The sequence below is a fragment of the Sinohyriopsis cumingii genome, chromosome 6 (assembly GCF_028554795.1).
Source record: "Sinohyriopsis cumingii isolate HCF-2022 chromosome 6, ASM2855479v2, whole genome shotgun sequence".
Classification (NCBI taxonomy): domain Eukaryota; kingdom Metazoa; phylum Mollusca; class Bivalvia; order Unionida; family Unionidae; genus Sinohyriopsis; species Sinohyriopsis cumingii.
The window spans coordinates 136,111,855-136,139,517 of NC_142966.1; the positions used below are offsets into that span (position 1 = coordinate 136,111,855).

A 27,663-nucleotide genomic window follows, 5' to 3' on the forward strand; every position below is an offset into this window, starting at 1 on the left:
GCTGTATGCAATATATAATACATTTCCTAAAGGGGCCCTAGTGGCCCAGTGGTCTAAAGCGCTCTCCGTCACTGCCATCTCACCTCTGGCTGCGTGGGTTCGAGTCTCGGATTCAGCCATGTGGGTATGTGAGAAAGCTGCCAGTAGCTTCTCCTGGGTCGGTGGTTCTTTCAGGGGATTTCCCGGGTTCTTCCTCCACCGTTAATACTGGCCATCATTTATAGCCTATCGTGTGCTGAAAAATGGCGTTAAACCCTGCAACAACAACAACAACAACTTCATTTCCTAAATGAACTGACAGCTGCGTATTTACATAAACCAGTGAACGCAAATTATTCTTACAATGTTATGATATTTTACAGGCATAAAAGTAAGCATGTTTTATTTAAAGTCGAAATTACATTTAAAACTTAATAAGCAAACATTACATTCGGATTTGGATTTTGATTTTTTTAACGTAGCTTTACAATTTTTCATACATATCGCTACGATGTCTGCAGTGTTGCAGGTTATAATGATATCTAGCACTGTGACATCATGCCGGAGACATCGAGCATGATGTCGGACCCAGTCACATTGTCCTGACACTGGCCGACCAGTCCTAACACTAACCTCTTAATGCTGAGAGCCTAGCGAGGCAGCTATTTGTACCATTTTTTTAATAAATCTTTTGGTATGACTAGGCCGTTGATTGAACCTGCGACCTCCCTCATCTGAGTCGGACGCTCTAACTATTAGGCCACCGGAGCTGTTCGTATCTTTATCCTGAAAGTATAAACAAAAATACATTAAGAACATAATAAATGCATAAATCTTTTCATTCATCAAATATTAATTTCTTACCTGATTCTCGCTACCATTAAAGTGTTTGTTGATAAAAAAAGAAGTGTTGACACTGAAACATACAATCATGAGATATATTATTGATATAATAGGATGAGAAACTTTGAGTGTTATTTCAATTTTAGAAAGTACTTATAGGAAGAACGAATGAAGCAATTAAAACCGGCAAATATGTAGTGAAATCAAGTTGGTTACTTATTCCTCATTCCTTATTCCCGATTCTATAAGAAATAAGTAACCATTTACTTATTCCAGATTCAACCAATTTTACATACATTTAGGTACTTATTCCTTATTCACATCACTGAAATATGTATTCCTTATGCCCAATTCTCTTTGCAATTGGTTTTAACATTCAGTTATTACCGATGGAAGCTCTTCAGGACATGCATTAGTTGTTATTCTAACCCAGCTGGAGAAATAGGAGTGTTCGTTTGTTGCCAACTGTATATAGCTAGGCCTAATAAAGAAAGACCACGGACTATGTGTAAGAAGAGATTACGACGTTGGTAGGTATACACGTTTAGTAACTTGAGATAGGATTGCTTAGTTGTGTTGGCTGTTTGGGTGGTGTCTTGTGTTGCATCGCATGAACTAATACTATTCGGATTCGCAAAGCTACTAATGACTCAAAGAAACGTGAAATCACACAAAACATACTGCTAAGTTTATCTGATTTAATATATATTTATTTTAATTTAATTGTTTGTTTGTCAGTTTTAAATTGTTTCTTTTTTATTACATGATATTGTAATTTAAATTTATTCACTGGCGATGATATTTATCCAGAAAATCAGTCGACCTTAATCATTGTTTTTTCGTAAACACCAGGTGTTGACCTTGATCCGGACTTTGATTTATAGCTAGTAGTAAATAAGTTATATTTTAATTTTACAATAATTGGTTGTTGTCAAGGTCTTGATGGGACTAATTGATTTAAGATGTAAACAACGTTTATATTTTATTTCTTAGAGTAAAATGGTTGATTTTGTCAGGGTCATGATAGGCGTACATGAGATAAACACGATCACGATACTCCCTTTTTCGATTTCGCAACTTGGGAATTTTCTAAACTGCGAATTAGACTATGATATAGCCTTTCTTCTAGAGAAATATTCTCAGTAGACGGGCTGTTTTCTTTACACTGGAAAGTATATGTTGTCTCGTTTGGAGTTATTTCAAATTATTTGGATTCGAAAGTATTAATTCCTTTTTTGCCTGGAAAATATGTGTGCTCATATGAAATTCTTGAATAAAGACATCTCTTATGAAAATTTATTCAGATTTCCCAAACCGTTGTGATATTTCTTGTTTCTACAAGGAACTGTAGACTTCAACGCTCTACAGGTTACAATATACGTCATCATCTTCCATCTTGGATTCTTCGTCAGGACTAGAACTTGAAATCATTAGAACATTTTATAATTAGGACATCTTAAATTTTCTCGTGGATTATTTGATCATTTTTAGATTTGATTCTTAAAACAGTAAGTTAATATTTTTACAGTATTTGTCCAGGGAAATAAATTATTTGTTAAATTTTACAAAGCTTGTTGTTTTCACTTTTTTAGTGTTACTGTTTATTAGAGCCTAAACACGTAGCAATACAAGTGTGAAATTGGAAATTTCTCTTGTTGGGTCATACTTTGCTTAGAGGAGAATTATTTGAAGTAGTTACGAGTTTAGGAAGCCTCCACTTGTCATCGACTGTTGTCTTGAAGCCCTTGGAACTGGGGAAACAAGCATATGGGTAGGGGTTTAAAAACACGCTCAGCTTCGTTCAATTCTATCAACAGTCAGGGTGCGCTATTGCAAACTTTGTACGAATGAGCTCGCTTGCAGAACAGTGAAACGGGAGAAGTCTCACATATGAAAATGTGCTCGGCGAAGTATACATTTTTAGTTAACCTTTTTTCACGACATCTGTTTTTCCGATAGCAACTGTTCCACATATAGGATCTTCAAGCACGACATGCATGGTTGTGAAACTAAATTTGATTAGCACAACGTGCCAGGGAATAAGCATTATGGCGATGTTTGAGCCATTCTTGAAGGTTTTACAACTGCGTGTTTAAAATACGGGCTGCTAGCAAAGCCATAATGTCTGGTTATCGGTGTAGTTCATTACGATTCCGTTCGGCAAATACTTGCTGATGATTGTGATAACAAAAATAACTTTTAAAGTTTTGAAGTGTATCAGATTATTGGAGCTGGGAATACGTTAATGGAGATACAAGTGAGTGATTTTAAGCTCGAAATGGTCTTAAATACGAGTCAGATGTACAAGCTGGATGGACAAAAAATAGACGGCATGACCCTTTCAGTGGTAATTCGAAATGAGATGGACAAAGGGCATAATAATGAGCCATATATAAATCCAGACAATTTAAAAGTATAATGCAATTTTCGTTTTCCTTTAATTTTTAATTTCGCCCTGTGAATCATATGATACAAACCGATATACATGTATCCTTATCAAGGTTAAGATAAATGGAATGAAATAAGTGTAAAAAAAATAAAATTAATAAGTAAAGATATTTATTTTAATACCTCTGTCAGTAAACTACAAATTTAACAAAGGAAGTTTATGTAAATAAAAAATCCCTTTTTGAGCAAATATATCCAAAATATAATATCTGAGCTCTGGAAAAGTGTGCATAACAGTCACAAAGATCAGTTTCCCAACATATTACTCAAGCTGACAAAACTATCTATGTATATACACATCCACAAAGAAGCAAAGAACAATATTGATACAAAGAAAAGAAGCAGAGTATGCTCAGAAATAATTAACAGATTAATGCTTATATGACTAGAGGTGACATCTGTCTAACATATTGATTTCAGTAGAGCTCTAAGAAAGTGGAGCAGGAAGAAAGAGAGACAGGTATTGAAGTTTAGATAAATATTGACATATGGCTGTTTCTACCTCCGTGACACATGCACAACTGTGCTTACGCCCCTTAAATCTAAGAAATAAATCAATCAGCGTCTACCTCCCCGTCCTTTTATCTTTGATAAAGAGGGAGGTCTCCCCTAAGATAAAATCATGTCATCATCTCTCCTTAAATTGTGCATTGGGAATGTATTGTAATTTCCCTTTTTATGCAGAGATAGTTAACCATTGAATGAAATCACTGACTGAATAGATGAAATTAGCATAGAATGAGCGATGGGGCAGATTTCAAACTGCTCAAATGTATCAGCTTGTGGAAGTTTAAAAACATTTTTTGAATAGGACTGGTCTAATCAATAATTTTCCTTCTTCACTATCAAATACAAGTTCACGTAGCTGCAGCAGTATTTTGCATCTGCAGGAAGTACAGTGTGATATATTTCGCTGGTATTCAACCTAATTCCCATCCCCGGATTTGTCACAGATGAGATTTTCTTTGCACGATGAAAATGTATCATTTCTTTTGTTTGAAGATAACATTTTAATGTCTTCTAGGTGTAACAGAGACACAAAATTGGTACTAAGAAGGTATCAAATCATTCATGTTGTATAAAACAAATGAAGTTAAATGTAGCCTCCATTAAATGGCATAAAACATTGGATAAAACTCATTGCAGCCAACAGGTAGTCTGTTTGAAAGTAATGTTGTTTAAAAGTGTTGTTGCTGAAAGTATTGTTGTTATCTTCCCATCAATGAGAATTGCATATACATATATGATAACTATGTGTCTATCTGTCATCTGCATACTGGAATTAGAACCAAAATGTATACGTGAAAGGGCACCACCTACCTTCAGAAGATGGAAATACTAGCAAACTCATATGTGTATCGATATGTATTGCATCACAGGCAGCGTATCGTGAATCGTATCTGTACGCGACACAAGTGTGTCGTTTCACCCCATGTTTTTATGGATACCAGCAGTACTAAAATCCATTACAGTCTATGAACAGTTTGCAGCCAGACTTTGCTATTGTTAAATCTTTGCTTAGAGAATTATGATATGAACCCCTGTTTCAAAGTACCTAGAGAGTGACCCGTCCTAAAAGTAGGAAACAGTAGAAGAAACTTCGTTTTCAGGATTTCAAGAAATTCGCGGCTAGATAAAACAGGTCAGGTACAATAGATGCGATGAGAATATCTTATCTTACGTATACATCTGAGACTCTATATTACCTCTTTAAGGAGTTTTGGAAATAGACCTTCTTTAATATGTTGTCTCTATGGGATAGAGACCACCTTATCCGAAACAACGAAACAAGGGGCGTCCGAAGGGTAAAGTTTATGAAAAACATGCAAATGTTAATAGATTGTGTCAAAAGTTTGTACCAAATAAAATTATATTTAGAGGATTTTGATTTCAACGTCTTTTGGATAATATCTAGTTAATAGCAGGAAAAAAGTAGAAATAATTAGTCGAGCCAACTGTCGATAAATTCGAGGCTACATAAAGTAAATTGAGCACAAAACAAGCCGTAAGATTATATCTTAAGTTTACATTCTGGACAATTACGTCCCCTTATTTAATAGAATTTACATGGACCCTTCTTTGATATTTTATCTCTTGGAAATATAGCAGTAGGTAACTTTTGAAGACAGTTTCGAGAAATTCTAGGCTAGATAAAGGATGTCGAGTACAACACATGCCGTAAGAAGTTTATATCTTACCTATACATTTGGGCCATTACATCCCCTTTTTATTGAAATTTTGACACGGATCATTGTTTAATATTTCATTTCTAGGGGATTGAATCCACCTACGAAGGAAGTCCTGACGAATTTCGTCAAGAGAAATCAGCGAAATACGGGGCGCACTATGGGTACCATTCATGACAAACACGTAAATGTTAGTAGATTGTATGAATAGTTTGTACTAATTGTACTAATTGTACTCCTACTTAGAATAGTTTTGATTTCATCGTTCTTGGACAGTATCTAATTAGGGACTTGTTCTAACAGCAGGAAAAGTTCGAAGAAACTTTGTCGATTTCGAGAAATTTGTGGCTTCAGTAAGGCGGTTGAGTATAACACATGCCGTAAGAAATGTTGCAAAAAATACTAAGTTAATTGATCTGTAGTTATGATTTTTCTCTGCATTTCTATTGCAAAATAAATGACCGTTGAAAGAAACCTACAAAGATGTTTTTTAAAAAAAACTAAGTGACCGTTTGAAAAAAAGAACATTACGTCCTCGTTGCTTTTATACAACTCGTATACCGATAGGCCGAGTATGTAATAGGCCAATAACGTTATGAGCCGATTGGGGTAGGCCGAGTTCCTTATGGGCCGAGAAGTTAATGGCCTGAATATGGGCCGAGTAATTCCATAATCTTAGTTGCTATCCAAGTTTCTATATAACTCAAACGTGATATAAGACAATTTATTTTGTAAATAGCTATTAATGACCATATTTATTTATTTGCTCCTTAATTACAATGGCTGAAGAAGACTTCCAGTAAAAAAGCCGAAAGAACTGATGGTCATTAACACCAAGTAAATCAAGTAATAGAAAAGAGTAAAAAACAACAATCTTTTGAAAATCAACAAACAATTTATTTACCTTTAATATAAAGTGAAAATAGTAAAATAAACGTTGATAATGCAGATTAAATCCGACATACTGCTAGAATTACGGACACATGTCATCATGATTAAAGTTCTGATTAAACTTTAGTATAAATACAAATTAAATCTAATGCTGGAAGTCTTGATGACCCTGAAGTGGTTCGTGTTGTGGTGGTGTGCCAACAGTCTTTTGTTCAATTACACAAATAAATCTAAGATAAATCTTTGTTTAAAATTTGACTATAATTGACGTCTCTTTTTTAACAATTTTATTTTATAGCACTTTGCATTTCCAGAAAAGAATCACTTGAATTAAATAATTTGAATAAATAAAACCCATCCCAAATAAATTACTGCACACACAAATAATACAATTGATTCTGTTAAGTTCTTAAAGTACAAAAAGTAATTTCCTAGATAAACAAGATTACATAGTCCTCTATTTGACCTCAGATCACAATTACCATTTTTTAAAATGAACTATTTTCTAATGGAAAATAATGAAAGGCTCTTCATATTTCCCCCAAATAATCTTAACTATAATTAAAGTATATTACTATAGTTATAATATAGAATGTGAAATACATCAGGTACACCAGGGAAATGTATTAGGGGAATTCCAATAACCTAGACCTAGGTGCAGACACAAATAAGTATGTTTACTTCTATTAATAATCATCCGAATATTAAACACATATACATAGATAATATTGCAGCATTGTATAAGGTGCAAACAGAATTAAAACAACGTTAAATTAAAGTAGACAATGATATTGATTTTGGACAAAGCAAAGACCAATATACAATGGTACATTATCAAAAGCATTTATGGAAATAAAAAAAACTAACAAACACTGCAAATAAAATATTGCATAACAATACTATTTTAGTGATAATGTTTTGTTTATGAAAATAATATGGAAGATAATGTAACTATAGTTAGAATGATACATATATTTGTTGAATACCACCTTCTATTTATATTGCTTATTGATTTCCATTACATGTGTATACTAACATTGTTATTTCTTTATGAACCATATGTCTTTTATTAAAGACGCAACATTTATTTCGTAATTTCGCATAACTTTTAAACTTTTCCTGGGATTTCTGGGTTGAGGCATATATTGTAAATCCAATGGAACTTTGACTTTCTTTCGTCGGTATGTAACATTTTTCTGTAGTACTCACGTTTAATGTCACAGATTGGCCTATTTCAACATACTTATCAAATACGTCCTTACAACGTGGGCCATCACCAACTTCTATTCGCTTCCTGATGTCATGCTTTGCATTGTCAAATGGGAGTGTTGTGCCAACGCCGTACGTGTGCAGGTACGATGTGAAACAGAAGATGGACTATGACCAAAAACTACTGCCCCCTTCAAGACCACTAATCCTGCCTCTTGTGGTATGACGTCTTTGACGTTAGGAAAGCTGGAACAAATGGCATGTTGAAGCATCTTGGACTCAGAAAATCCTCCCACCATCAGAATACTGAATACGCTGCGGGCAATCATCATCTTTCATCAGGTCCTTAACATGTGATACAATGCTTTTAGTGTCATCAGTGAAAAGACTTTTCATTACTGGCGCATTTTTACGAAGCTTGTCACCTGTCAAGGACACTTCGTTGGCATATCTTGTCTGCATAATGGCTGTGCGAAGATCTTCCCCATATTCATCGTCAAAGATTTATGTCAAGGAGGATGGTTACCGGAATGTAACTGTATTATCGTTGTCCCGAGCAATATCTCTCTTCTTTATCTCAAAGTCTCTGAACATGTCCAGATAATCCTCTTTATTCTCAAGCTGGAAGCGCTGGAAGACTGGATTTCCAACCAGGCTAATTAAAAATTGCTTATAGGCTTCGTCTACTTGAATTCCTCCCCATGCTCCACCACTGGCTTTCTGAAGTTCTTTCAGTCTTCCATCACCTTTGCAAAATACATAAATAATTAACTTTACTACCTTATATATTTGTGTCTTCCAAGACGTATTCTTGAGAAATGTTTGTGTTTATTGGTTACAAATATTTGCCTTGCAATATTGAAAGCATGACAAAACGAAAGTATCTGCTAAACGGACATTTACGAAATAAATAACAAAGTTTTCATTTCGATTGATATTTTCAGTTTCTATATGTAATTTAGAGGCCATGCAACATTAAGGACAAAATAACGACGTGATTAATTAACTTCCAGCATCCAGTACCATGTATGTTGAACCCGGCTTGAAAGAAATGATTCCTCCTCGTTCGACCACCTTCTCTACTGGGTATAGGCGGCATAAAATGGACGCTTTTTATGGTTCTAGTGCTATCTTCAGGTTTTTGTTTTTAATTCCTTCCTGAGAAAGAAATTTACTGACGTTTTCAAAAACGTAAGATGTATTTATATCGCATTGTTCGGTTTGATTGACAGGTTTATCAGTAGCCCCTTACATTAAAAAGAATTAGGAAACAAATACGTGGAAACATCTAGCCACTGAGGCAGTGAAGAAATCAATCAGCATTTATAACGAAAGAAAAATATGTCTGAGTGATTATGTGATTGATATATCTGGTTTCAAGGACACCCATGCACATTTCAGCATGCATGAAAAGTACTGGATGATTTCTTTTTCTTTACAACAAAATTTCTTAAATTTATCAAATCTTTGTTGATCTACGACTATTAATAATATGTTATATCGTTCTGTTTCTCAGATGGGACGTCTGTGATTCGTCCTAATATGTCATTAGATCTTTCTATTAGCCGGCCTCAATATCGAGCGTCAATTCTTACAAAAGACGTAAACGATCGCAGAACGCACAACTTAGGCAGTGGTGGATCCATAAAAGCGTTATGGGGCGTAGCCGACATTTTTAGACCAGCCCATGTTGGTATCTACATTATAAATTAGTTGATGATTCTCATCCGTATGATAATATAAAAAATTCGAAACTTACGTTTTCTCTGCTTTTAAATAAATAATATACTCATAGTCGTGCAAAATGTTGTCTCGTGTCATTCCACAAATGTTCAGTCATAAATAATTACTTTTAGTCAATACGTGGAACAAATAATTAAACATTTTAAATCGACTTCGAGTGTTCTGAATTTATGACATCTAATTTAGTTTGTACGATCAACACCTGGCGATAGACGTACAAGTGGATATAACAGTAACAAGTAAGCTTTTATGCAAAATATGTAATAAAATAACAAGGACAATTTCATATAAATTATTGGAACTTACTGAGAATGTTCTATTAGAATCAGTATCCTATAACCATTTCACTACAATATTTAGCTACCGCAAATAGATTGATAATAGCTCAGATTCAACTGGGTTTGTTAAAGCAACATCAACTGCCGCCTCCCTCATGAATTTGTTTGACGGCATCAGTCCAGATAGCGAGAACGGTCAGAACATATGTAACTTCATCCGCTGTGAAATCCCCACTGGACAGTCGATCTTTGTTGGTTTTCACTATGTCATCTTTCAGGTAAAGGATAATAAGTGAGAAGACGGTTTTTGCTGGTAATGGTTTTTCCGTTTCGTCTTCTAATTCTATAATTTTATCCAATTCCTGTATACAAGAGATAATTTTATAGATGATTTGTGAACTAAAGACTGAATAAATATCACTTCTATTTAACGTAATTATGATCTATAAACATGAAGACTGCTTACCGATAAATCTCGAAGTCATTATAGGCTATGAGCTGGCGTCAGGCAATTAAGGTGTGTTACAAGACATAAGCAATAACGCACGCATTATATATGTTGACTCTGCTGTGTATGGCAAGATTAGTAAATGGAACAATGCTCAAAATCTTCAAGGACATGTACAGAGAAAGGGAACTATATCGCTGCAGAAAGTAATGATACTGAGAAAAAAGTGTGCACAAAATTGCTAATATGCTTGCCTCATCGCGAAGAATTGTGTAAATCTTGTACAGCAGCACAGTTTGAAGATATCAATAAAATTGAACCTATTGCTAGTCTCGATCATGAAATCTCAAAAATTAATCACTCTATTGCGCATATTGCCTAATAATTGTAACACGTAAAGAGCCAATAATTTGAAGGAAAAGCAGACAAGAAGAAACCTCTTATCATCTGCCTATAATTACATGGTGTGATTGATTTTATTTCGATTATCTACAAACAAACAAAACTTATGCTTAGAAAGAACATTTAGGTAAACGAGAATAACACTTGAGATATCGATGGAGCGGGGAGTGATTATATAAATACTTTTAGATAACTTTAGCATTGAATCTACTTATCCCAACATAATACGAAAGTGTGAAGTTGTTAAATATAAAATAAGCGACTTCAAAAATAGTAGTTATCGTTTAAAATTAATCATAAAGCTTTCAAACGTTTTTGCATTCAAATAATATCTTCAAAGATAAAGCTGAGTAAATTGGTATTCATTCCAAATAGTTATAATTGTAGATTAAAATGAAGTATGAAATTCAGTTTCAATACAAGTAGCCCAGATATTATCTGCATATCCTTCTCCATGGAATGGTTATATGCATTGTTAAATTTTCTGTATATATTTTAACAGTTACTTTTATAGTGGACTTAAAAACTGGTTCACACTTAATAATGCGACACGCCGAAAGAGCTAAATTGGCATGAACCATGCCCTCGTATTTATGATCTCATTTGTGCAACTGACCATGTTACCTATGCAAATTTGATTGTAATGAATTCCATGGGTTTTAAAAAAATATCTTAAGTGATTTTGCTTACTAAAAATGAATAGAAATGAAACATGGCGAAAACATCAATTAATTCGAAATTTTGGTCTTCAGTCTGACTCAACAACATAATTTTGATTTCTTTTTGTATCTATTACGTTTTTAAGTTTTAAAGAGGAAATTGAAAAGAGGTCTTGTGCTTTATTAAGATTTCGAATTAAACACAGAAACCGGTTACAAATATTTCATTCCCTACAGATGTTTTATTGTTTCACAACGGCCAATACAAGGGTCAAAAGGTCCGTTGATGGATGCGTTTGGCCTAAGATCTATTTGCCAGTGTTCGGAATGAATGGACGAACATATGGCGACAATTTGACCATGAACTGAGTAAGTCCTGGAATGGTCCAGGTGAAAAATTCATTTCTGAGGCCATTTCCCGGGAAAAGTGTTGGTGCTTTCTTGTTCTCTAAATCATTTGGTGGCCAATAACTTATCATTAATTCTGATCTAAATAAAAAAATTTGAAGATTTACACTGGATAAAAGCAACAGAACCTGCATGTGGATTTAAAGTGAACTTTAGAACAATGCAATCCGATTGGCCGAAGTTTAGACCTTTACAAGTCTGCAAGTTGATAGGCGGGAAATTAAGTATCGTGTTCAGATTTGACGACATAATTTGTGTTGTTGAGACGGTCTTCTATGTGAGGAAACGGAACGCCCATATAGAAACAACTTCTAACAATATATATATATATATATATATATATATATATATATATATATATATATATATATATATATATATATATATATATATATATATATATATATATATATATATGCAACTATATATATTTATATATATATATATATATATATATATATATATATATATATATATATATATATATATATATATATATATATATATATATATATACCATAAACGTACAGTGGATGCAAGAGAAAATGTCGACATAAATTTTGTTACCTACAGAAGAAATAAAAGAATTATTAAGAGTAAACACTACGAACAATGGCATGATATGCATAGCTGCGAGTATGTCTCATTTGAAATTCAGACGTACACAATGTGCACATGAAATTCGAAAAGTGACAGAAAAGTAATGTAAGCAAAAACGCGAAATTCATGCAAACACTAAAATTAAAATTAGACGTCCATGTATATGGATGTACACGTTTCTATGACAATTGTTAGAACTAAAACAAAAAAATGCAAGATTCAACTCACTTTAACAAAGCTTCAAGATAGATATCCGCGGGTAGACATGTTATCATTAATTGCAATTCACAATTGTACTTGGGCAAGACAAATCAGTTAACAGAAAATAATCAAACAGACGATTGATTTAACTTCTTATCAATGTTGTCTATTTTGAGATATATCGGAATGATGTATTAAAAGTGCTCAATATAAATGTCAAGATCAAACATAGATTTTAACAGATGAAGTATGAAAGTATTCGCACGAGAAATAAGCACAGTTCCTCTAGCATGAAATGACTATCTAACAAACATCGGAAACATTCTTCACCTTATTTCATTATTTCAGCGTGTGCAGATAACGTACGAATATTTCAATATGATCGACTGTATATTAATTGCTTTTAAGGCAACAATATAATGTCGTATGCATTTGTATTCCTTTTCACATATATGCCAAGTCTATACTATGTTCCGTCTAGTATATTAAATCGGGTGTGATATAATTCTTGTGTTCATGTTTTCCAGTTCTGTACATTTTATGATCAACAAATATTTCATTTTGAACCCTAACATTTTCTTTAATTGGCATATCCGAAAAAGAAATTATGTACAAACTATGTGAAAGGATAGATCGGCTAATATTTACATATATTTTCATTTAACGTGACCAAATGTATCTACCTTTGATGGGACATTATTGCAATACATTCTCAATTACAAACACAAAAATAATATACAATTATGTCATGGGTTAAAGTCTTACAAACTAAGTATTTAAGTCATATGCCCTCTTATTATATATCAAAAAAGGGTCTTATAAAAGTTATATAGATATGTATCACACCTAAATGACTTATATTATAGGCTTTACATATCATATTATCAAATGTAACAAATGTTGCTATCGATTTTCTTTTATTTTCTTAATATCTGTTATTTATAAATAGCAATATACAAAAATCAAAGGACAAAACTTAAATAATGCTGACAACATAAAACAAGGTAAACGATTTCATGGGTTTCAGTCTCGAGCTCTTCCAAATTCTGCCTCTTCTAAGCTTACCTGAGCACAGATTCAACATGGTACAATTTTCAGATGACAATATATTATTATGTGCATGAAAATCGGTGACTTGAGATCTCGGCCTATAACAATGTCGGCCTATTACAGATTCGGTCCATACAAATTAAATTATGAAATCTTCCCCTGACTTACTCGGCCCATTACGGAGTCGGTCCATAACAAATTTGCCTTATCTTTGATCTTGAATGGCTTCGTAAGACCGTTATTACTGAATAATAAATAGCTAATAATGTCCGTTTTGCACCAAAGAATGAAGTTTTTGATGATCCTTACCTTTGATCTCGTATGATCTCTTAAGACGGAGAGTGAAACAAAATTTTATACTAAAAAGTCAAATATATAACGATTAAAAATGGCTGCTTTGTCGCTGTACTTGTCTTTTTAAAAAAAATAATAATGTCAATTTTACTTATTTAGCATACCGGCCTTACAAGGAGAGATACGATTTAAGCTTAGAATACTGGAAAATAGTTACTGTTGATACAATTTACTGTATACGGCTGAGACGTGCGACTGTATTCAGATTCACACTTGTTAACACGTTTACAGTCACGTGTAGTAGAGTTGACACACCTATCTTCAACTTAATTAACAATTAACATAGCGGCACGACAAGGGTAGTTTCAAAAGGTTGGTTATACAGTATATACGTTAATTAAATTGTGATTATGAAATTTTTCCCTCTATTTCTATTGCAAAATAAATGATCGTTCAAAGAAACCTAAAAAGAATTTTTTTTTTTAAACTAAGTGATCGTTTGAAAAAGAGAACATTACATCCAAGTTGCTATTATACAAATCGTGTACCGATAGACCGAGTGTGTAATTGGCCGAGTACGTTAAGAACCGATACGGATAGGACGAGTTCGTTATGGGCCTAGAAAGATAATTGCCCAAATATGCTATGAGCTTAGTAATCCCATAATCTTAGTTTTTAGATAACTCAAACTTGATAGAAGACAAATTATTTTGTAAATGTTAATTAATAACTAAAACTATTTGCTTTTCGTTACTATGGCTGAGGAAGAGTTGCCGTAGGAAGCTGAAAGAACTGATCCTCATTAACACCAAATAAAATAAATACCAGAAAAGAGTAACAAAAAGCAAGCTTTTTAAAACGAATAAATAATTTATTTACCTTTAATACAAAGTGAAAAAAGTAGAAAGAACTTTCGACATTGAATATTAGATCCCAAATGATGCTAGAATTATAAACAGATGTCCTCATGATTTCAGTTCTGATTACACTTTAGTGGAAATCTAAATTAATTTAATGCAATGCTAGAAGTCTTGATGTACCTGTAGTTGTTCGTGTAGCGATGATATGCCAACAGTCTTTTGTTATATCACTCAAACACAATCTAATAATAAATCATTGTTTGAAATTTCACTATAATTCAAATCTCTATTTCCAAGAATGTTATTTTTAGCACTTTGTATTTCCAGAGAAGAATTATTTGAATTAAAGAATTTAATCATTAAAATTCAACCCAAATGAATTACTGCACAGATAATTAATAAAATTGATTTTCCTAAATTCTTAAAGCACGAATAAATAATTTTAAGATAAACAAGATTATATAGTACTGTACTTGACCTCTGATTACAATTAGCAGTTTCTAAAAAGAACTAGTATCTAATGGAAAACAAACTTCGAGAAGGCCCTTCATGTTTCCAAAATAAAATCTTAATTATAATTAAAGTTTATTACTACAATTATAATATAGAATGAGAAATAGTATAGGGGAAATTTCAATAATCTAATATAAAAAGTGAAATATTATAAGGGAATTCTTATAGCCTAACTTAGATCCAGACACAAATAAGTATGTATACTTCTAATAATAATCATCCGAATATTAAAAACATATACATAGATAATATTTCAGATACATATGAGGTGCATACAGAATTAAAACAATGAATAATTCAATTCAAATAGACACTGAAATTGATTTTAGTCAAGGTAAAGTCCAACATACAATGTTATATTAAAAATAACATATTTGGAAATAAAACATTTTTTCAAAACAACCTAACTAACAAACAATGCAAATAAAATATACATCACAATACTATTTTAGCGATAATGTCTTGCTGTAGCAAAACAAAATGGAAGATAATGTAACTATAGACAGAATGATACATATATTTGTTGAATACCACGTTCCATTTATATTGCTCATTGATGTCCATTACATGTGTATACTTATGTTATTTCTTCATGAACATGGGTCCTTTATTAAAGACGCAACATTTAATATCGTCTTTCTCTACCCAAGAAAATTGACAATAGCCTTCATAACATTTCCTGTTCTTTTCTCCTTAGCTGAAACTTCGATTTCTGTACCTCCAAAAGTCATGGAGAAAAGAAAACTTCTCTCGTCCCTTGGCACACTTTTATCGAGAATATTAATATCGACGTATCCAAGCTTCACACATCCGTCATCTGTGACGTACGTTGGGGATTTCTGGGTTGAGGCATATACTTCAAATCCAACGGAATTTTGATTTTCTGTTGTCGGTGTGTAAGAATGTTCTGTAGTAGTCATGTTTAATACTACAGATTGACCTATTTCAACATACTTATCAAATATGTCTTTACAACGTGGGCCATCATCGCCTTTTATTTGCTTCCTGATATCATGCTTTGCATTGTCAAAAGGATGTGTTGTTTTAACACCGTACGTGTATCTGCATACACGATGTGAAACACAAGATGGACTATGACCAAAAACTACTGCCCCCTTCAAGACCACTAATCCTGCCTCTTCTGGTATGATGACTTTGACGTTAGGAAAGCTGGAACGAATGGCATGTTGAAGCATCTTGGACTCCGAAAACCCTCCCACCATCAGAATGTTGGATACGCTGTGGACAATCTTGTCTTTCATCAGCTCCTTCACATGGGATACAGTGCTTTCAATGGCATTAGAGAAGAGACCTCTCATTACTGAGGCATTTATACGAAGCTTGTCACCTGTCAAGGTCACTTCGTTTGCATATCTTGTCTGCATACTGGCAGTGCAAAGAGCTTCACCAGACTCATCCTCAAAGATTTCTTTCAATGAAGACGGCAATCGAATTGTAACTTTATTATCGTTCTCCGGAGCAATATCTCTCTTCTTTATCTCAAAGTCTCTGAATATGTCCAGATAATCCTCTTTATTCTCAAGCTGGAAGCGCAGGAAGACTGGATTTCCAACCAGGCTAATTAAAAATTGCTTATAGGCTTCGTCTACTTGAATTCCTCCCCATGCTCCACCACTGGCTTTATGAAGCTCTTTTAGTCTTCCATCAGACAAAACTTCGTGAACAGTAATATCTATTGTTCCACCTACGTAAGATACATAACAAGTCTTCAGTGTACTGCGTTACATATTTACTGTCTTCCAAAACGTATTCTTGAGAAATATTTATGTTTATTGGTTACAAATATTCGCATTACAATTATGAGAATAAATGAAAACGAAACCATCTGCTAACCTTACTTTTATAAAATAAATAAAAAAGTATATTTTTTACACCTTTCTTTAAATTATTAGCTCTTAGTTTCAAGTGATATTTTTAGTTTATATATATATATATATATATATATATATATATATATATATATATATATATATATATATATATATATATATATATATATATATATATATATATATATATATATATATATATATATATATATATATATATATATATATATATATATATATATATATATATATATATGTGTGTGTGTGTGTGTGTGTGTAATTTAGAGGCAATGCAAAATTAACAACAAAATAATGAAGTGATTAATTAACCTCCAGCGTCTAGCACCATATATACTGAGCCCGGCTTGAAAGAAATAATTCCTCCTCCTTCGACCATCTTCTCCACTGGGAGAAGGCGACAAAAAATGGACGCTGTTTCTGGTTCTAGTGCTATCTTCAGGTTTTCGTTTTTAATCCCAGCCTGACGAAGATATTTATTGATGCTTTAAAAATATCAAATGTATTTATGTTACTTTATTCGACTTGTTGGACAGGATTATCAGTAGCCCCTAACATTCAAAAGAATTAGAAAACGAATACGTGGAAAAGGCTAGCCACTGAAGTAGTGAAGAAATACAATCAGCATTAATATCTGAAGAAAACTGTCTCAGTGATTATGTTCTTGATATTTCTGGTTTCAAGGACAAACATACATATTTCAGCATGTACGAAAGGTACTAGTGCAGTATAATGGTTGATGTCTTTTTCCTTACAATGAAATGGCTAAAATTTATCAAAACTTTGTTTATCTACGACTATCAATTAAATGTTTTATTGTTCTGCTTCTCAGAAGGGAGGTCTGTGATTGGTCCTACTATGATCGTCATTAGATTTTATATTAACCGGCCTCAATATCGAGCGTAAATGCTTAAAAAATGATGTAAATAGTCACAGAACGCACAAATTAGTAAGTGGCTGATCCATAAAAGCGTGATGGGGTGTAACCGAAATTTTTAGACCAGCCACTGTTAGTGTTTACAAAATGAATTAGTTGATCATTCTCATCCGTATGATAATATGAGATTCGAAACTTGCGTTTTCTCCGCCTTAAATAAATAAAATATTCACAGCCGTGCGAAATATGGTCTCACGTCATTTCACAAAATTGTTCAATCATAAATAAGTACTTTGAATAAATACGTGGAACAAATCATTCAAAATTTTAAATACACTTCGAAAGTTTTGGTCTTATGACACCTATTCTAGATGAACGATCCACACATGGCGTTAGACGTGCAGGTTGATTATGACGGTATAAGTAAGCTTTCATGCAAGATATATCATAACATAACAAGGGCAATCTGACATAATTTCACAGAAATTATTGGCACTTAATGAGAACGTTCTATTAGAATGACTATCCTATAACCATAGCACTAAAATATTCAACAACTGTTAATAGACTGATAATAGTTCAAATTGATACGGGTTTGTCAAAGCAACCTCAACTGCAGCCTCCCTCATGAATTGTTTGGCAGCATCAGTCCAGATGGCGGGAACGGTCAGAACCCACGTAATCTCATCTTCTGTGATGTGCCCACTGGACAGTCGATCTTTGCTGTTTTTCAGCATGTCCTCTTTCAGGTAACGAATGACAAGTGAGAAGACGGTCTTTGCTGGCAAGGATTTTTGCGTTTCGTCCTCTAGATCAACGTTTCTTTTCAATCCCTGTATACAAGAAATAATTGTATAGATGCTTTCTGAAATAAAAACTGTAGAAATACCACAAGGCGATCGACGGAAGGTTTTATCTTTTATTTAATGTAACTATGATCTAAAAAAGTGAAGACTGCTTTTCCATACATCACGAAGTCCTTAAAGGGTATGAGCGGGCGTCAGACAATTAAGATATGTGAGATATGACATAACTATTACGACTTTAAGCTCTTAACTAAGTAACAGAAAATACCGAAAAACAAACACAAGTTTTGGAAAATTCATCAAAACATTTATTTCATTAGAATACAAAGTGAAAATTTATAAAGAACTTACAGTATTGTGAGTTAAATCCCAAAGAGTCCTAAATGTTATATTACAAGTCCAAATGAATATAGTTCCAACTGAATTTCAGTGGTGCTCTAAGTAAGTTCTAATATTAAATGTGTTGACGTGGTTGTAGTCTAAAATGAGCTAATGTGCCAATGTGCTGGAGTACAACGATATGCCAACAGTAATTTGATTAATCACAATAATATGACCCAAAATGTTTTCGACTGAATTCACGATAATTATTCATTAATGATTTAGTCCAAGAAGTATTATTGAGCACTATCAAATTCCAGTGAATAACTTAAAATAATTAAATTCACCCAAACTAAAAACTGAACACAACCATAAGAATGATTCTGCTTCGGATGTTAAGGCAAGAATGAATAATCCGTAGATAAAGAAACTTGTATACTCTCTATCTGACCTAGGTCGCAATTAACATTTTCTGGAAATATTCTTTAACATCCCTGTAATGATGCAAAATGTTTTTGTACATAGAGTAACCTGTCTGTAGAATAACATCACAGTACCTTCTGTCGTGGTCCGAGTGGCACGTACCCATAAAGACTGATATATTGGATAGTCTCGCAATAAACTGTTGACTGCAAGGGATAGAATCTGCTCTGGTTTGGGCAAGAATTTAATTTTAATTAGGACCCGCTTGGTTAACAGTTTGAAGCAGACGTTAGTACAGAGTTGATGTGTACCTGAGGAAAAGTTTAGGAAATTGTAACCCATTTGATACAAATGCCATAAATGATTTTTTCCAGAATATTAATTAATAAAGAACGATAGGCAAGAATTTTCTGACCTCGATGGGACTGATCAAGATTTTTGGCGTGTAAAGTGGTAATCGTGATTGGCTAATCTAAACGATGTTGTGTGTGTTCCCAGTCGGAATTCAGGAGTTTAATTTGTTCCCCTCGTAAAATTAATCAGTCTGAGTTTCTGTGGGGCTCCAAGCAGTTGACTCCGTGAATATATAGTCGGTATATTTCCTCGTTAATTATATCGTCCTAAAGACGAGTGTCGGAAAGTAGAGTTGCATAGGAAGGTGCGAATCTTCAATAAAGCACACGGTTAGTCTCAATTACATACAATGTGCTCACTGATGCAAGTTTGTAATTATTTTTTAAGTTATCCATTTTAAATTCTTCCTTCAATTTTTCTTTGCATTTCTAAATGATCGTGCATGTAATAATGACATTTTGTAAGAATTTCAAACAATAGTTCATGATATGTATGAGTTCGGATTAAGCTGCGTGAATATGTAAATTATCTGTTTTGAATGAATTGTTTAAGATTGATTTTACTATGTCTGAAAATGTATGTCAATGAATCGCTCATTAGCAGAGTAACGTAGTTAGGACAAGGAGTGAAGTCCATTAATTTGTGTATAGTTAGCTTGTGAATTTCTTATATCTGAAACGATGGTGTAGGATTTGGAACGTGTGTCGACTAACAGGTCGGCCGGTAAATGTATGGCCACGGCGTTGCCATAATAGTATCAGAGAAAGCTAATTATGTCATGGTTCTCAGTTATGAATGCAGTAGCCTCTAACAAGACACCAATTTATGATAACGGGGTGTTTGTGTATTAGTGTACATATCTACAGCTAGTTCTGTTGAGTTCGATAGATGATATCAGACACATATTGTCTAATAATTGTAACCCATAAATAGCTTAACGATACGAATAAAAGCACATAAGAAACCGCTTTCATCTATCTAAAATTGCATGATGTGTTTTATTCTAATAGTTTTGTTAACCCGCAAGAACACCTTATGCTTAAAAAGAACATTTCAGTGCAAGAGAATAACAGTTAAGAAAACAATGGGCTGGTGGATATATAAATGATTTTAGAAAACATTACTCATTGAATTTGCAGAAGTTGTTAACAGTAAAATTAGTAAAAGTGAAAAATAGAAGTCTTCTTCTAAATATAATTACAAAAGTTTAAAATAGGCTTCAATTTCAAGAATACATTACAGTAAAGGCTGAGTCAATTTAATCGATGTTCGTATCAAATAGCTCCAATTGTACTTTTAATAAAATGATGCCCAGATACGATGTGCATAGATTTCGACATAAAATGCTTCCATGCAGAGCTACATTTTCTGCTCCATACAAAAAAAGTTTCAAAGTAGTCGACTGTTTTCTTATACATCATACTGACAGTGGTTTTAGTACTAGAGATAACACAAACCATGACATTATCGCAAACGTCTCTCTCTCTCTCTCTCTCTCTCTCTCTCTCTCTCTCTCTCTATATATATATATATATATATATATATATATATATATATATATATATATATATATATATATATATATATATAAGTGTCCATTGTTTATCTAGACAATCTATAAATCTCTTCATGTAACATAATATAATGATGGCCACCATACATGTCATCGTCTACGTGATTATCATCATCAATATTACTACCACTACTACTACTACTATTATTAATAATTATTAATTATTATTATTATTATTATTATTATTATTATCATTATCATTATTATTTCCCTTGGACAAAGGCAAGTCCGTTCTGTCTTGTCATGGATGCGTCGTTCTGCATCCGTTTGCCATCATCCTAGAGACTCTTTATCTCAGCAAATTTTGATAATAAATTGGTTAATAAATTGGTTTATTTTCTAATAGCATGAATATGTCGGATATATTAATGTTTAGAAAGTCCTGTTCATATTTATATAAAGGTCCTGACGCTTGATTCACAGAGCTTGTCAAGAATTTAAAATTGCATCGTCATAATACTGCATATCTTAATCTCCAAAAGAGACATTTTTATTATTATTATTATTAGTAGTAGTAGTAGTAGTAGTAGTAGTGGTAGTAGTAGGAATAATAATAATAATAATAATAATGATAGTAGTAGTAGCAGTATTATCGGACATTGTGAGGTTAGTTATTAGTTTGTATTGCTACCATTGTTGTCGTCTTTTTGACAGTTAAATACGTGGTGCTGATGTGAGTGATTGATAGTGGCTTCTTCATACCATTTTTTTATGCAGCATCATTTTGAATCGACGGAAGTAATACCATCTTTTGTGTTCATTGTTGTCTTCAGATGCTAACTCACTATACTTGGATTCAGCTTCATACCCAAAGGAATCAAAAGTTCTCCCGTCCGGTTTTATCAAGACTGTTGTAGGGGCCTTCATCGATACCAGTTGTCCCCCATACCACTGCCTTGCACCGATCTTCGTTGGATCTATATCGTAGTCGTGTTTGAACGAGAACGCCCAACCAGAATAGGTAGTTCCGAAATCTATGGCGGCAACTAAAAGGCTAGTTTTTGAGGCCTGTTGATAGAAGAAAATGCAGTTGTTTGTTGGTGTTTTTCTTCAATCAGCAAATAGTGTTATCTTTTTGTTTCGATATATAAAATATAAATAACATATATCAGATATACGTAGCTCATATTCTACAGCAAATATTGCTTTGTAAAATTCACAATAATTTCATATGACATCATTTTTAAGGGCATAAGAAAACATAAATAATATTTACAATAAGCTTTTGTCTTCTTTAACGGTTTATAGTAGAAATATCAAATTAATGTATTTACCATTTCTGTGTTTATGCTACAGCAAGGGTGAAAAACAAATCAATCTGCAAGAAAAAAGAAGATCAGATTATTTCAAACATATATATCTAAACATTACAACATAAAAGAATATTAGATATAACAATTCCAAAAACGTTTTTACGTGAACTTTTCTTTTGTGTTTGCTTCTTCAGATCAAAAACTGCAAAAGGAAAGATTATATTGAAATGCATAAAAGACAACAAACTGAACTGCTCCAGACCCCAAACGCACCCAATCTAACTCTTGAAGACCCCGAACCATCTCAGCGGTTCATCTGCAATATATATATATATATATATATATATATATATATATATATATATATATATATATATATATATATATATATATATATATATATATATATATATATATATATATATATATATGTATGTATATATATATATATAGAGAGAGAGAGAGTTACAAATATAAACCAAACGGAACGGAAAGTGCAGCCCCTGGAGACTACAATAGACTGCTTGATAATACAAAGCAGAATTCAAATTAAATACAAATAATACTGTACTACAGGTTACATATTTTTTAATTATTACTCTACGGAGAATCAAAGATTCGAAATGAGGTCCACGGTTAAGCGGCACACATAGCCTAGCCTACACATACCAGTTCATATACCATCACTACCAGAGCACACAGTTCAAAGCAGGATTATTATAGAAAGAAGATGACTGACGTAAACACTCAAAAACAAGTGAGAAAATCGAAGCGGAGCAAAGACAGCAACATCTTAATGATGGAGAATACGACACATCAAGGTCAAAGTGATTCATTATGTTTATCTACATAAACATTTGTAGGAATGGTCAATGTGTCAACTAATGTTTGTGGGAATCTTAAATGGCTAACCAAGTAGTGAATAACATGGTAGCAGAAGTGAACGTAATGTCTAGAAAGATAATGCCAATTTTCATAGAAATTTTAGAAGTAGATTTAAAAGTACCAGTGCATGTACAGAACTATAATAAAAATTGTCCCTTCTGCACCAGTAAAACCAATGAGACTGATGTATCACACTTACATACGAAATTTATATAACTTCAAAGGTTTCTAAAACCTTCAGTTTTTAACACTGGTAATTATTTCTCGCAAATGCTAAAACTTTAGAATTATGCTTCAAAGTATATATTATCTTCGCTGTCGCTATTAGCAGGTATTCACTCGCTTTAAGTATGTTCATGTACATTTTAAGTTTGATAAATCCATCTGGACCTAAAATGGTCTTTGTTTCATTCAGTTGTTAATACAACAAATGATTTTTGATCATCTGAAATAGAGTAATGATTAAATGCAAAATCTATTATATATAATAAAATGAATAACCTCCATTTTTAGTGTCAGTTAGATACGAGCAAGTATGTTAATTCCTAAGATTATCCTTTCACGGTGATACAGGTTTCCATTTAAATAACAAACGTTAAAATAACATTCGCACAACCAAGAGATGCAGATTTTCTATTTGAAACATAATCTTTTTTTGTCTGTTATGTACATTTAATTTGCATTGTGTGTTGGATTTTGATTTTGCTGAGCCCCTCTTTGTATAATTTGGTTTCTCTGCCCAGACATCATGTCATTACAACTAATATATGTTAATAAGCTAGAAACTATCTTTAGAAATTTTGCCATTTTCAGCCAATCAGATAGCTGTGTTTGATCATGTGATGAAACATTGTGTTAGGACGGCAAGTGGGATGACTGTAGAGATGCATTCCTTTCAGTGTAGATGCAGCATTTAATTTTTAACATTATTTGCGGAAAGAACAAACCGCTTCCCTCCTTCAACCATGTTTGTTTGGGACATTTCTTGCGTAGCATACCGTTCCAGCTCTTTTTTTTTTTTTTGGGGGGGGGGATCTATGTCAAATCAGCTAATGTTTATTATCATGTCAATCCCCAGGATCAGACTTATGGAGTTTCGGTTATTAGTGTCCCTACATAGCTCGTATCAGCCCTTCGAGGCTCCACGTACAGGTGTCAGACTCTCTTCACAACCCTACAATCTCTCCCAAGTCTCTCTTCCTGAGGTATTACTAAAGTGAAAAGTGCCAACCTAGGCCATTGTCAGGTTTGATGCATTCGCAACTTTGCTTCTGACCCCAAATTTGTGTCAGTACTTAAATGTACTCAACTATTATGCCCATATACTTCATAACAGTTTCCTACGGTGCATGTATGGAGTATCGGCTGATGTTTGTTATCACAGCAATCCTCAGGATCAGACTTATCGAGTTTCGGTTATCAGTGTTTCTATATACCTCGTATCAACCTCTTGTGGCTCCACCTACAGGTGTCAGACACTCTTCACAACCCTACATACTCCTCAAGTCTCTCTTCCTGAGGTATTCCTATAGAAACATTTCCAGAGCTTGGCTGGTGCAGTGTTCTGTGAAAGGATATATATATATATATATATATATATATATATATATATATATATATATATATATATATATATATATATATATATATATTGGTATATCAAATTGTGATCCGCCCATGGCGCAATAATACGAATATATAAACATTCTTTCAACCGCAGGACTATAGATTAATGATAAATTTCTTCTCATTCAGTAATCATGAATGACATTTGAAAAGAACGATAAAAGTATTAATGGTCCCTGTTTTCTGAATGATATTAAAATGGTACACAATTTCATCGGAATCCTTTCTTTTTTTTTTTCATTTCCTTCTCTTGCGTAAATGATAAAATAAGCACAAATCTGTAGTGAGAGAGAAAAACATCGCTCTGGACGAAAACATCAAAACTGAATCTCGTTCGTCGTAACGGTATGTTTAGGTTGCCTTGGGATCTATCTACATTGTTCATATTATCAATCATACATAGTTGCAAGAGCCAGTGACACTATGACTATATGTTAAATTTGTCGGTTACGAGGCAAACATACTGTATTGTATTTTAATCCGTTCTTGTTGTTTCTTAAACCTATTATAATGTTCTAAAACTCGATTATTAATTATTAAATATAAAAATGTCCAAATGGTTGTCCCCGCCTCCCCCCCCCCCCCCGTGGATAATCGTAGCTAGATACGGGCGAAAATCCATGATAATCCAAGCGTTGGGGGTTTTCGCTTGTATCATACGATGATGTCTCTTGTCCTTTTGAATGTAATGTTAGTCAAGCCGTCCAAAGGGGGGTGAGAGAGAGAGAGAGAGAGTTTTATAGTCTTTAGAAATGATAATTAAAGCAGAATAATGACTTAGATGAACTGTCAATATAATAAAATATTTTAATAACCTCTTGTTGGTTAATCATTTCACTTAGTTTCTATTCCACGCAAATTCCCATACGCCAGTACGTTAATATCTGACAGTACAGGTTCAGTATACAAGAAGCTAAGTTGTTTTCAGTGCACTGCTTTCTTCATAAAAACTATATTTCATGTTTAAATCATGAGTGTATCTTATATTGATTTAGTAAATGTGAATAAAAATAGAAACTGAAAAAGGAAACAATCAACTGATCAATCTGCATGTGTGATTGTAAACAAGAAGAAAAATCGTAGAACTACATTTTATAGCAGACATACTCGCAGGGATGTGAGGAGTTCATTCACTCGGTCAATACACAGTTGCCAGGAGCATATCGTTACTCCAAAGTGCAAATATGTATATTTGTATGTGATATAAATAAAATATATGTATAGTATGTACGCTGTAATCAATGATATGCCACTCGTTGTATACATTTTTCATTAAAAGGAAACTCGGGCAAGCCCCGTTTCCTTTTAATGAAAAATTAATGCATCTCATGGTATATCATTGACACAGAATACACACTATACATATTATATATTATATTATATTATATTATATTATATTATATTATATTATATTATATTATATTATATTATATTATATTATATTATATTGTTATTTGTTTTGTAAGGACTTGTTTCTTCTTCTTCACTTCTTAGTATCAATTATTGAATTTCTGCTTGTTGTTAGTTTTTCCCAAATCAATTTCACCTTTATTTGCTTACCTTTCGCTTATTTGTTTAACATCTTCTTTTTAGTATTTTAGCTTTCTGTATTACTAAGGTTCTTTCTTACTGCGTTCTTTACATCATTGTATATGCTAAAGTCGGCAACTATCATATTAAATTCCTCGTCATTTATTCCATTATCCCATAGTTTTTATTCAACGTTGTTATTAATACTGTATGCTAGCTTTCCTTTAAAAGATTTTGAACTAACCCTAGCAAGGTTCCTACATCAAATCATTCGCAATTCCGTTAATATTTAGAAACCAACAGTTAATTTTGATTATTGTTGCTCTGCTGTTGTATGCACATGGTGCTAATGTAGAAAGTGGTTGCGATGCTCAAACAATGGCAACCGGGGTATTTTTGTTTTCTATTTAGATGCAAGAAACAGGCAGTTTAGGCTCCTACTTAATGCTTGAAAAACGAGACTTTGTTTCAGACATATCCGATACATTAGGCTTTGTTTAATTGTCAACTAACATTGGACTTTTATCATTTCTTGTTTGCTCTTTAGCATCTAAATGTATTTATCCCATTTAGCCCACTAGCACTCATTTACTGGCTTAATCGCATTGTTCTATTATCTTATGTAAGTAGGCATTGCTGTCATGGTTGTTATGTACATAACGCTTCTTCTAGAGTTATCCCGTATTCCGTCAGAGAATCAATTGCAAACTGACTAACAAACGGAATAACCAATTGTATGGCTTCTTCTATCCACTCGTTGGTTTCTGAAAAGAGTACTGTACAATTATTTGATGCAGCTTCTTGTTTTATGAGCTTTTGATAGTTTCAAAAGAATACTGAAGACAATTCTAAAGTTGAATTCAATTGTTATGCATATCTATATTTTTGTTAACTCATGATAAATGACTATCAATATTATGTGTAATTTTTGTTCATGACTGTAAATTGTAATGATCATCCATAGTCAAGGTATTAAATAGCTAATCTGTGTACATGGATATAAATTCTGTTTTAAAATATTAAGAGTGCAGATTGCGTATGATCTAAAAAATATGTCTTTACGATCGATATTAATAATAACATTGATAATAAACCTATGTATTATTTTGGTATTATTTCCCTTCGGATGGGTCGG

At 33.0% G+C, this 27,663-nt stretch overlaps 2 protein-coding genes across 3 annotated transcripts in view; both read right to left on the reverse strand.

Moving 5' to 3' along the window:
- Positions 1–734: 734 nt before the first annotated feature.
- On the reverse strand, positions 735–13,522 carry LOC149798062 (uncharacterized). The gene is made up of 4 exons (XM_089960834.1): positions 13,514–13,522; positions 9,720–9,939; positions 8,083–8,302; positions 735–765 (listed from the first exon to the last, which is right to left on the reverse strand). Exons 1-4 carry the CDS (start codon positions 13,520–13,522, stop codon positions 735–737), a joined length of 480 nt encoding a protein of 159 aa, XP_089816960.1.
- A 2,034-nt stretch (positions 13,523–15,556) lies between these two features.
- Positions 15,557–27,663, reverse strand: part of LOC149798063 (heat shock 70 kDa protein 12A-like) — a 49,438-nt gene continuing 37,331 nt past the window's right edge. The window contains exons 3-8 of one of the 2 annotated variants that reach the window (XM_089963145.1): positions 24,809–24,936; positions 22,509–22,552; positions 21,937–22,242; positions 18,366–18,590; positions 17,193–17,343; positions 15,557–16,717 (exon numbers count right to left, since the gene is read on the reverse strand). In XM_089963145.1, coding sequence (XP_089819271.1) covers positions 15,654–16,717; positions 17,193–17,343; positions 18,366–18,590; positions 21,937–22,242; positions 22,509–22,511 — 1,749 coding nt within the window. In that variant the 5' untranslated portion in view covers positions 22,512–22,552; positions 24,809–24,936 and the 3' untranslated portion in view covers positions 15,557–15,653. Of the gene's footprint in view, positions 16,718–17,192; positions 17,344–18,365; positions 18,591–21,936; positions 22,243–22,508; positions 22,553–24,682; positions 24,937–27,663 lie in introns of those variants that run through there. The other variant, XM_089963146.1, reaches the window with a different exon arrangement.